At 34.7% G+C, this 12,350-nt stretch overlaps 1 protein-coding gene across 1 annotated transcript in view; it reads right to left on the reverse strand.

Annotated features, from left to right (window-relative positions):
• The window catches only part of SYNE1 (spectrin repeat containing nuclear envelope protein 1), a 257,346-nt gene that overhangs the window by 225,924 nt on the left and 19,072 nt on the right, over positions 1–12,350 (reverse strand). Inside the window, 5 exon segments of the mRNA XM_032185747.1 lie at positions 1,349–1,513; positions 2,645–2,782; positions 3,576–3,683; positions 11,501–11,610; positions 11,778–11,974. Coding sequence (XP_032041638.1) covers positions 1,349–1,513; positions 2,645–2,782; positions 3,576–3,683; positions 11,501–11,610; positions 11,778–11,974 — 718 coding nt within the window.

The raw sequence follows: 12,350 nt of genomic DNA on the forward strand, positions 1-12,350 counted from the left end.
TAATTATACATGCTTATGTTGAAGTTTTTCGCATCTCACTCTCATGGGAAAAGTCCCCTGAAACAGACTAATGTAAATTGTTTGTTTGTTTGTTTGTTTGTTTTTTGTTTTGTTTGTTTTTGAGTAGAAATCCCCCACCACAGTATTTCTGATGCAAAGAAAATAGTTTAGTACACTTTTTTTTTTCTATTTCTTATGAATGTATCAAAATAAGGTTTATAATATTCACATGCAAACAAACAATAACAAAAAAACACATGAATCCTGAAGTATTTATGAATCCTGAAGTATTTTATGTCAAAAATAAAGCTAATGAAATGTAACCTTATGAAAGACTAGACTTTGAAAGATAACAATTATCTTTCTCGTAATTTTTAATATTGTTTTGGTAAGATTTATTAGCTAAAACTAAAATTAGTACAGGTGACACTGTTTTAATAAAGAATAATTGGGAGATCCAAAAACTGTCAAAACTGTTCCACGATATCCATGAAATTTGTCAGCTTTTCATTATGTGGCTTTACTTTTATTAAAAAGTGGATTTTTTTTACAGAAAAAACCTCCTCAGCCATAAAAATGAAAACAATATCCAAACACAATAAACTTAGAAAATAATATTGAGAAAATATATGAAACAATACAGCCTTACTGCCACAAGTGCAGCCTTTCTCTACACCATTTTTTTCCTTTCTCCTTTATATTTGCTGCTTCAATTTTTCGTTGTCTCCAATATTTTGTTTCTATACTTTTCTCATCTGTATTACATAAAAGCACTGAAAAACCTCACAGTTTTGATTTTAAATGACAACAAGGACTCAGCAAAAATAATAGCAATGATATTCAAATTTATCTGGTAAATTTCTTCTTTACCATAGCAGAGGGGACTTCTCATGTTATTTGTCATTACTACACAATGAAAATTCATTTCATTATTTTTTCCCCAAGTCTCAGCTATATATTCATGAACCATCAGCACATTTAGTAGCTGCATTTAGTTTGCTCTATTTCTTCTGTTTCACCTACTGAGTTCACATTGGTTGAACAATGCATCCAACTTAGGAGTTCTGTATGGAGTTTTCCCCAACAGCACTCCTAGAGTAGGAAACAGTTAAAATACTAATATCCAGTATTTTTCAGAAAGAAGAAGCAGGAACATTCAAAACCAATCTTGAATATTACTTGTAAAATATCACAGCTAAAAGTCATCACCGAAAGATATCTAATTTTTAGCTACCATCTAACACCTCCCGTACCAACTAGTTTTCAAATTGCAATTAATAATCATGGATCATTTACAGCCTTGGAAATAATGAAATATAATGCACAGAATGAATGCATGTATATTTACCTTAAGTTGTTCAAGCTTCCGGTGAATTATATTTGCTGTTTCTTCATGAGCTTGCTGAATACCTACTTCTTCCCTCAAAACAACCTCTGCTCTATAGAGCCAAGCACCTATGGTACCCAAAGGTTCAGGAAGAGATTTATCAAGCTGTATGTGCCAATCAAATAGCTGGGAAATAAAAGTAAGAGGACTGAATTTCCTTCCTTGCTTAATTTTACAAACAAGTATGACATTAGTTCTGAAATTACATTATTCTCATAGGCAACAAAATCTCTATAAAGATTTCTGGATTTCCCTTCTAGAATCATAGCTGCATTACAGAACCAACTATATGTAAACTGTAACAGCTGACATTCTGAAGATTTGGAATTTCATCAAGCACAGCAAAGCAGGTGAGACAATCTTCCTCTCAGTGCTATTTATTTCATACTTTTCCATAAAAACCTTTCCACTGCAATTTTGATTTCATTTTCATTCTAATGTGCAAATGATTTTCAAAGAACTGCCAAGAGTACAACAGTAAATTCATTTACTGTTTACAGTACCATGTCTTATTGGCAACCTCAGATATGGGAGTAAAAATAATGAAAATTGTAAAAAATAAAATAAAATAAAAAAAAAAAATCAGACTATTTTAAAACAGATTCTCCATTAAGTATGACATACACACACTCACAATAATAATAAAAGAATACATGAAGATACACTGAGTATCAATTAATGATTTGATAACTTATTTCTTATTTGGGACAAACATTATAATTCACTTTGGATTTTTCATTCTTTTAGTACAGAATTATTATCATGAAAACTAATATTAATTGTTTCTATTGCAACCAGGTAAAAAATGGCATTAAATCTTCATTTATTGATTCAGAATTTGTTGCACAAAAATGTTTTCTGGTTAAATTATAAATATTTTATTCAAATTTTTAGTTATTACTAGAATAACTCTAGCAGTTTCAATTGAAAAATTGCATTTGGAAGCTTCATTGTGCATTTTTTTCCCTTCACAATATTTTCAGCTTGGCTTGTCAATATACCTTCAAATAAAGGGAAACCTCAATGTATTGTCCTTGTCTTAAAGTTCATACTCTGTCTTTGAACAAATATTAAGGATGATAGAGCTACAAAACATTCTCAAAAAAAATACTGTACAATTCAACATCACTGGAAACTTGTTTCATATTTCTGTTCCTAATGCCTAATAAAATCAGCAGCAAATAGGTACCTTGAAGGATTTAAAAATTAAACCTTCACTTAATAAAATATATATAGTATAATAAGTTTTCAACTTACCCTGGAAGAAACTCTGTCCCATGCTTGCTTCACTATAGCTTGATCAAGCAGTAATTTACCATCTTTCCGTAAGGACTGGGTTGCAAGTTCAATCGGTTTCCTTTTTAACTCATACTGCACTCTGAAATGCTTAAATGACTGCACAAAGAGAAAATCAAGTTAATTTAGAGTAGATTTAAAAAAATTCTGCAACATTTATGGAGTTTAGGCCACCTATATGACAATTTTGCATTGATGGAAGTCCTAATACTTCCCAAAAAAGGAGAAACAGTTAACTTGTATATTTATAACCTTCATTGAATTGCTTTTTATTAAAGTTTTTAATAGATCCTAGAACGCTCCCGGAAAATATAGGTAGGACTTTTGAATTTCCCTTCAGTATCAGATGCCTGAACTCTGTCCAAAGGGAAATAATCATTTTTCAGATAAACTAGCAAATGGATTAAATGCGAGGTAGGACAGATGCTGTTTTTAGAAAATAGTCAAGCTTCAGTAGAAAATTTAGGCCAAAATTTATGTTGTAGATTTAGACATTAACGTTTAAAAGAGGGCTTAAAAATGAAGCTCTAAGCCCTGTCTCCTGTCCACTTCTCACCTCACCCAGCTTTCAGTTATATTTCTCATTTGAGCTATATCATGGAAGATCTGGAAGGACTGTACAGACACACGTTCACTTCTAACTAGGACAGTCGTTCATGCTGCTAGAAAAAGCTCTGTGTTAGGCATACCATCTGTGCACTATTCTACATAGCAAAGCGGGAGTTGACATTATAATACTCCACCAATAACAGGCAACACAATTTGCATCCTTATTTCTTTAAACTACAATATGTTGAATTGCAAATATGCAGACTGCATAAAATATTGCAATGCATATTACAAAAATGATGACAATAATATCTTCTTACTCAAATATTTCCCAATTGCTTACCTGGTATTTTTCCTGTAAGCTTGTTTCTGCCACCTGTGCTCGGGCTAAATCTCTTTCAAATTGTTCTGCCCACACTTTTAGGTCTCTCAGCATCAACCTGTCTTCCTTCTATGAGTTTATACAACCACATACACAAAAAAAAGTATTACAGCCTATTAGTAGAGGTGTCAGATATAGCCCAGGATAGAACATCTATCTAGCCATTCAAGGTCATTAACTGTAGTGAAAAATCAATAGAAACCTTGGGGCCAAATTTTCTCAACACTTATCTTCATATAGTCTAATTGAAAAGCACATTGTGAGTATGAAAGATGAACTCAGCATCTAGACATGAGTCTTATAGCGTCATAACTATTTGTGTCATTACTGTGTCAGAAATATTACTTGTAGCTCTTGCCTGCTGTTAATTTAACAGAAAGTACTTCAAATATACCTCAGCAGCTAATTTTAGTTTTCCACATATATGCAGAGTGAATTTCCAGGAAAAGCTAACTGGGCTGAGACAGGAGAGAATTTATCATCATCATTTTGCCACCTTTTTATTATCTGGTCTACTATTGCTGGGAGGGAAGGGAAGGAGGGAGAAAGGTTATGGTGCTGGACAGGAAAGTGTAGTAAAAGTATGATCCCAAGGTCATGCGTTTATTTTCTTAGTGACTTCAGGGCAATCCTTGACATCAAGCTCTAACTACAGAAGCTGGCAAAATATTTTAGTAGAGAATGTTTTAACAAGGAAAAGGGAAATAAATAAAATTTGATTGTATTCAGTTTCTTTTGTTTCCATGACAATTTTGGCATTTTATTTTATAGTTTTGCTTTAACACTTCAAATATATTGTTGGCCCTGGAGCTTTGCAAGGCTGCAAAATTCTCTGCAGAATTCAGTGACCTGGCAGTGAAAATTAAAATGCTGGCAGGAAATCTGTCAGCATGTCATATGAGAAGGTTGGCAGACAAACAAAAGACTTTTTGTGCACCGTGTAAGTACACTAATCTTTAAGTAGAATACAAGTGTCCATCTCATATTTTCAACCAATAAACCATGTGTTCTGGCTGTTAATCTGAAGCTACTCTTTAAAATGAAAGAAGTGATGTTACCATAAAATTGGTGACTATCAGAAACACATCTGTCACAGTGAAAAAATGCAACACTACATTATATCAGCTAAGCACCTAAAATAAGTGATTGAATTTTAAACATTATATGAGAGAATAAACACTGGGCTATGTGTTCAAAAAGAAGAGCAACTTACAGTATTTAAGTAATTAAGTTAATTATTTTAATAAAATCCTAACCTGAGAAAGGAGCCAATTATGATTCCTTTCTTTGAAAGCTGTCTCAAATATGTAAAATGTAACTTCCTTTAATCATTTTAACAGCTTAGAGGTATTGCTTCATTTCAATTGAGGAAAGGACAGAATCGTCTTTGATGTATTGCTACTAATTCAAGTACTGAACCTCTATTCAAAACAGTTCTAGTTGGTTGGACAGAATTTGCATAACAGATTGTGCAAAGATCACAGGCATTATGTCTGTTAATTCCCTATGTCAATTCTTATCTGGATGTTGCAGCAAGGTTAACATTGTGTTAGGACAGCTGCACTGGAATAAAGCTCTATTTCCTATCTTCTGACACTTGCCTAAAGCTGGTACCTGAGAAACAGTCTAGGGCATATATGACACTTCCCTGCTTCAGCTCTTTATAATGCTGGCATTTTCTTTACTGCATACAGTGTCCCAAAATGCCAGAACACCTAATGTTTCCAACTTCTCAAATCATTTATACATAGAGAAGGAGAATAAAAGTATTACTCTTCTAGTATGATAGTACTACTCTTCTGGTCTGTTAGCTTGCTTTCTGTGTGGAAAAATATCAAGATTCTTTGAGATGAACAACAAATCCAAGACTACTCCTATATGAGAAAATTCTTTACTCATTCAGCCACCAAAAGAACTATTAATATTTAGCAGTCAGATGCATAAAGACAATACTAAATTCTGCATCCTAATAGGTCAAAACTCCCATAACAATCCTGGTCATTAAAACTTTAAGTAAGGTATTATTAAAATCAAGAAGAGAAAGTGTTTCACGACACAGTGTATACTACTTTTAGTTCACACTATAACTTTGGTTTTATAAAACACAGGACTTTATTCCTCTATGGATTACACTCTTACGGCTGAGAATCACTTCCTTTAAGATAAGTCTTTGCAAGAGCATCTGTGTGGTGATAACTGTTCATATAGCAAGCAATGTGAGCAAAGCAGGCATTTAACAAGATTCCTGTTAAGGCAGCTTAAAAATTCAATATTAGCTAAAAATGAGCCTGACGGACTCTTTTTGAAATATAATATCACCAGAACAAGAACACCTCTGTGATACCTGAAGAATACAGGAATAGCCACACCTCTCGAATTACAGTAGGATTTCTTTGACATTAAGTGAAAAAGGTAAAGTTAATAGGTGACATTAGGTCTTCTGAGATTCATGTATTTATTTAGTTTTAGTATTTAGTCAGATTATGTTTGTTTACTTTGCTTACTTGCAGAAGATGTAGGTGTTTCAGTAACTGCCTAACTTAATGGTGTTGACACTGTGCAACTCAAGAAAAGCATAATAGGCATTTTATTTATTTATTTATAAATTTTCACAGGTTTTCACTTGAGCAGATCACTTCTTGTCACCTGCAGTGATTCTGTGTTCCTTGGTTGATACAAAAATATTTTAAAGCATTCACTTAGACACAAAGGCACCTGCCACCATCATCCCCATCTGATATCATTCTTAAAACAAGACTTTAATTAGTGGCTAATGTTTCTTACCCTGAATAAAAAACATCAAAAGGGTGTTGTTACAGATACATAACTATTTTCTAAAACCTGCACATCTTAAGCAGAATACAGAACATAACATAAACCATCAAATAAAACCATCAAAGAATTGTAACCATTTGTTCCTTCCTCAGTAAGAGGATTTTTGATCTCTGATCACATTTACTTTAACTCTTCTAAGTCACTACGACTTATTTTCTGCATGCTACTTCCAAACAGATTTTTAGAGTATTACACTATACTGATACTATTCTATGCACTTTCACTTATTTGCATAGATAAAAAAACAGAACTGGAGCACTCAACCACCAAAGAATATTAAAGAAAAATATTAGAGAAAAGTGTTTATGAATTCCAATATGACAAGAATAAGGGAAAAATTAAATTTACATAGAAACTTTTCAGCCCAAACTCAGTCTCTCTCTGTCTTTCTCTCTCTCTCTTTCTATATATATATATATATTTTTTTATTATTATTATTATTATTTTTTTTCTTCTTTTAAACTGAACTGCCAGTGTTAATTTGAAAATTACAAAATACAGAATACTTTGGTGTTTGGAGAGCTAAAAATATATATCTGTGTTTCATGAGAAATTTAATTATGGGCTAGGAAATGAGTACTTTCTTGAGTTCTCTACTGTGTAATTATAAACCACTTGAACTGTTCAAATTCTTAGGCAGAACCAGGACAGAATTTTCAGATATGACCATTTAAATTTAAAAAAAAATTAAAAAAAATAAAATAAAATAAAAAATTATCTGTTTTTCAGAAATGTGGAGCTATTTTATTTCCAATTTACTGGAAAAAAAAATCAGGCCCCTCTAAAAATGTTTATCTATGAATTCAATTACTTCGTCAATTCCTTTTGAAAACTCTTGTTTATATGTATGTGTTACCATCATCACTGAAACACATCCATTGATAACAGTAGCACAGATGCACTGCGAATGCTGAGCCAAGCAATATCTTCAGGGGTGAGCTATTTATGTACATCTTAAAAAGCAGACAGAAAATTACTGGAAGAACTCAGAAAGATATTTTTGCAGTTGCTGCTCGGAAAATTCCTTTTATATTCGGGAACTACAATGGCATTAAGGTGTTGGAGGTGACTATTATTTTCTGAATTACTTATTTCTCATTAGAACACTTTTTAATTTGAAGGAATGTGCTTTCTCTATACTTAAAATCATACCAAGATGAAGCAATTGATAGAGCTTTTACAACTTTACCTCTTTACTAGCTTCATTAGAACTGCATTGGGACTGTGTAAGGGTAAGAATTTTAAACAAGGTCCCATCAAAGCTGCTCAAACATTTGCTTGAATGGATTGAGAAGATGGTAGTAATTCTCCTATGAGTATTAAACTTAATTTCAACATATGCTACTAGTTAGATATAAATATGATCATATTTGCTTGAAAATAACCCATTACTTATATATTAAAAACAAAACCAAACAAAAACAACAAAATAAAAAAGAAAAACAAACAAACAAAACCACAAAGAAACTACCTTATAAAGGTAATTAATTGGATCAAGTCAAACTATAAACACAATTGACTGACTGCAGTGACTGCAATTTGCTTCACTTCTGCAGCCTCATTTCTGAACGCTCATTTCAAATGTAAAAACTTCATCTGTTAGATTTTTGAATTTCTCTCAGTTGTTACTAGAAAATTTTAGGGATCTAAATTTCCAAGATGGTTATCTTCTAAAATATCATAATCTATGGGGAAACAAAGAGCAGAGTGTCTCATGCATGAATGCTTTCCTTTACACAAAAAGACCACAAGCATGTAAGACACAATCATATATAAAACCATATATACATCTCTTTTATAAATCTGAAGACATAGAAATATAAATCCTGTATATACTCAGAACATAATCAGTGGACATCCATTGTTGGGGAAAAAAAATAAATAAAAAATTTCAATTTAAATGGATTATGTCATCACACAAATAACTCATATCTGATACACTGTGCACTGAGAAAAAAATAGTACTCTCTCCTTTACATATTTTTAATCAATTAATTTATCTGAGGTACATATCAGAATGACCATATGTGCAGAATGGGTTAAAAACAAACAAACAAAAATATCACATTTAGGTGGGTTGTGTGGCCAAGAAAAACAGTTACCCATATATTAAATAAGTGTTATATTAAAGAATTTGGACTAAGAAACAGAAAGGCCCGCTGTATTAAGAAAGAAAGAAAGAAAAAAAAAAAAAACTCCACAAGATATTTGATTATGAAACATTGGATTGGGATTTTTTCAAATATTGCCTCTAAATATTGTATAAATATGGAATGTAATATTTATGTCTGTATGCTGTTAACCTTGTGTTGCTGGACTTTCAGCACTAGAATCTCTCTCTAGTATAATGTAATATAAATTAATTTCTCATTTTGTGAAGGATTATCTGGAATCTTCTTTCATCTAGGTATTTTGCAGTTCACAGGATCGACTGCATTAATTCCTGGCTTCTTTTTTTACTACCTTGTAACCAGAAGTATGTAAACTATGGTCTCAACATTTGTTGGAATTTTTGTATGATAGTTTGCCAAAAGTCACCGAATATCTTAAAAGGCAAGTTCTCACTATAAGAAATTTGATTATCTGTTGACAGATAATTTCCTCTCTGAAAAGTCATAACCAAAAAAAGTCATAACCAAAGCAGCTCTGAGAAAAAAAATAAACTTCTTCCCTATGACAGAAATGTAAAAGGTTTATAGTAATGGAAGACTAAAATTTCCCAAAAGTTTAGACACCTGAGAGCTTGTATTTATCCAGTGCTGTTTTTCAATGCATCTTACTGTTTCAGGGCCAATAACTACTTGGGATTTTGGACTTCATGCACATTGCTTACTGGACGGGCTTCATACAGATCTCCTTCCCATGAAGTTATCACATGTCATGTGGTCATCATTTTGTTCTGAGAAGTGAGGAAATTAAAAGTTATGGTGGACAGGACTGGATAGTGAGGTATGGAGTGGGCATAGGTAATTGACAGGGATGAGAACTTTGCCAGAGATGGTCTAGCAGAATTTGTGTCAGGAAAAAAGTAGCGTCCCATTGCTATTTTTGACTGGTGTCCTGCATCCTCCTGCACCACCTCTGTGTAAACCTCAGGAGAAGGTGGTGAGGTTTTTGTTCATAACTCAGCCACAGCACAGGTGGCAGACTTGGCTGAGTCTGTCGGTGGCAGGAGCTGCATTTCCATGGTATGGAAACAGCAGGACTACCTCAGTCTGCCACAGGTCACAGAGGGAGACTTCGGTGCTCACTCAGTCTCCCTCAGCAGATCCACTACTCAGTGGAATGCTGTGTCTTAAGCACATTTGCATCCTCAGCACAATGTTGCAGCAAGGAAAATGAGAAATGCCAGTGCTCAGTCACTGGAATCAGACAGCAAAGATACAGCTGACTTAGCCACACCTAATAAAGCTGCATATAGCCATAAGGAAGAAGACTGACTCCTTTCAAAGATCTTTTGTTGCTGTCTGTAAGGTATCCAAAGAAACACAGACAAAAAGTGCTGTCTCTTTCTCTCTTGCTGTGGCTGAGCAGATTGTCTCAGCAGTGTCCTCCATTTGCCATGAAGGAAGTAAATGATCAGGATTAGGAAGTGAGTCATAATCACTTGGCATCACTGAGTACAAATATTCTAGTGCAAAACTAATGCACTATAGCACTCACAGCACAAACAAGACAAAAAAAAAAAAAAAAAAAAAAAAAATACAAAGTGATTCCTTAAAGCGAATAGTCTAGTCTAACTTCATAGTGCAATATAAAGAAGTCTGTGTAAAAATTATAACTGCCTCCCAAGTCTGAAAGTCCAAAGACTAAGCAATTTCTTGTTTCTATCCAGAAATCCAGTGTGATAGAAAAAGAATCACAGAATCACAGAACTGTAGGGGTTGGAAGGGACCTTGAAAGATCATCGGGTCCAACCTCCCTGCCAAAGCAGGTTCCTCTGTGCAGGCTGCTCAGGTAGGCGTCCAGACAGGCCTTGAATATCTCCAGAGAAGGAGACTCCACAACCTCCCTAGGCAGCCTGTTCCAATGCTCCGTCACCCTCACCGTGAAGAAGTTCTTTCGCATGTCAGTGCGGAACTTCCTGTGCTCTAACTTGCAGCCATTGCCCCTTGTCCTATCCCCACAAACCACTGAGAAGAGGTTGGCTACATCCTTCTGTCCCCCACCCCTCAGATAATTATATACACTGAGGAGATCCCCTCTCAGTCTTGTCTTCTCCAGGCTGAACAGACCCAGGTCTCTCAGCCTTTCTTCATAGGGAAGATGCTCCAAGCCCTGTATCATCTTTGTGGCCCTCCACTGGACTCTTTCCAGGAGATCCCTGTCTTTCTTGTACTGGGGAGCCCAGAACTGGACACAGTACTCCGGGTGAGGCCTGACCAGGGCGGAGTAGAGGGTGAGGATCACCTCCCTTGCCCTGCTGGCCACGCTCCTTTTAATGCACACCAGGATCCCATTAGCCCTCTTGGCCACAAGGGCACAGTGCTGGCTCATGGTCAACCTGTCGTCCACCAGGACCCCCAGGTCCTTCTCCTCAGAGCTCCTCTCCAGAGGAGAGGACAGGTCGTCCCCCAGCCTGTACTGATACTTCGGGTTGTTCCTTCCCAGGTGCAGGACTCCACACTTGCTCTTATTAAATCTCATTTGGTTTCTTCCTGCCCAGAAGAAACCAAAAAGAAGTGATGCACTGTCTCATGTAACGAACTGTTGCAATCTTATTGGTGTTATGCTTGAAAAGCTCTCAGAGGATTTTGGGACCCATTCATTTGTTAACATTTATCAAAACTGTTTCTGTTCTTTTTTGTCTCCTACTGTTGAAAGGAAAATCTCCACAGAACTGTCACACTCTTTTCTTCATCTACTAGTAAATATTTACAACACAGGTTCTTTTATTCTCAGTTAATCTTTCTTACTTTTCTTACTCCTCTTGCTTTCATTTGAACTGCTAATCAAAAGAAAATATAATAAACTTTTAGAACTAAAAAATGTATTTATAACACACACACACAAAATAAACTGATTTGCATAGGTATGAAAGAGAAGCTTACATCATTCTCCTGCACATCAGTCACCGTATGATGAAGATCAGGGTAGTACTTCAAAAACTGGGCTACGTATGTCATGATAGACTTTTCATCTGGCTTGTCAACATTAACATCTAGATGTGAGTACAGAACATAGTAAATTAAATTATATCTGAATGGCACAACATGATACTTAAATATCTAAACACCATTCTACTTCTTCTAAACACCATCTAATCAGCATATTTGATTTAACTCATACTAATAGTCCAAACTTTTTTTTAAGCAATGAATTAAGTACCTTCTGGATCAAGGAGCCTTGGAATTCCTAGTTCTGTTTCTGCAAGCATGAAGGCTTCTTCCAGATTTTCCCTATTTGATCTTCCCTTTACTTTGTCCATGTCCACTAAATCTGGACGGATAGCATGAATAATGGAATGAAATGCAACACCACTCCTCCAACTTTGTCCAAAGTCTTTGATTTCAATTCCAACTTGCCTAAGAAATATGAAGAAAAAAATAGTGGATCTCAATATCAAGACTAGAGGATATGTGGGAGGAGACAGGATGCTCCAACCAGTGGCTACTCATAATTAGACTTAAACTACCTGCTGTTCCTACAGTGCTAGTCAGGTTGACTACAGCTCCATCTGTACACTGCATAAATTCATTTCTGCATATGAAGATCCTAGAGGATATTGTTATATACATACTACATTTTTCACCAGCAAGCTCAGTAGCGGCCATAATCCAATGGTATTTTGAACAATTAAAGTGCACTGAGGTTCTTGTATATGATGAGGAGGTGCAAAGTGACTTTTTTGTTTGTTTGGTTTTTAAGTTAGTTTGAGCACACAAACTTCCTTTGAAGACA

Source organism: Aythya fuligula, chromosome 3 (genome assembly GCF_009819795.1).
Source record: "Aythya fuligula isolate bAytFul2 chromosome 3, bAytFul2.pri, whole genome shotgun sequence".
In the NCBI taxonomy this organism is placed as follows: domain Eukaryota; kingdom Metazoa; phylum Chordata; class Aves; order Anseriformes; family Anatidae; genus Aythya; species Aythya fuligula.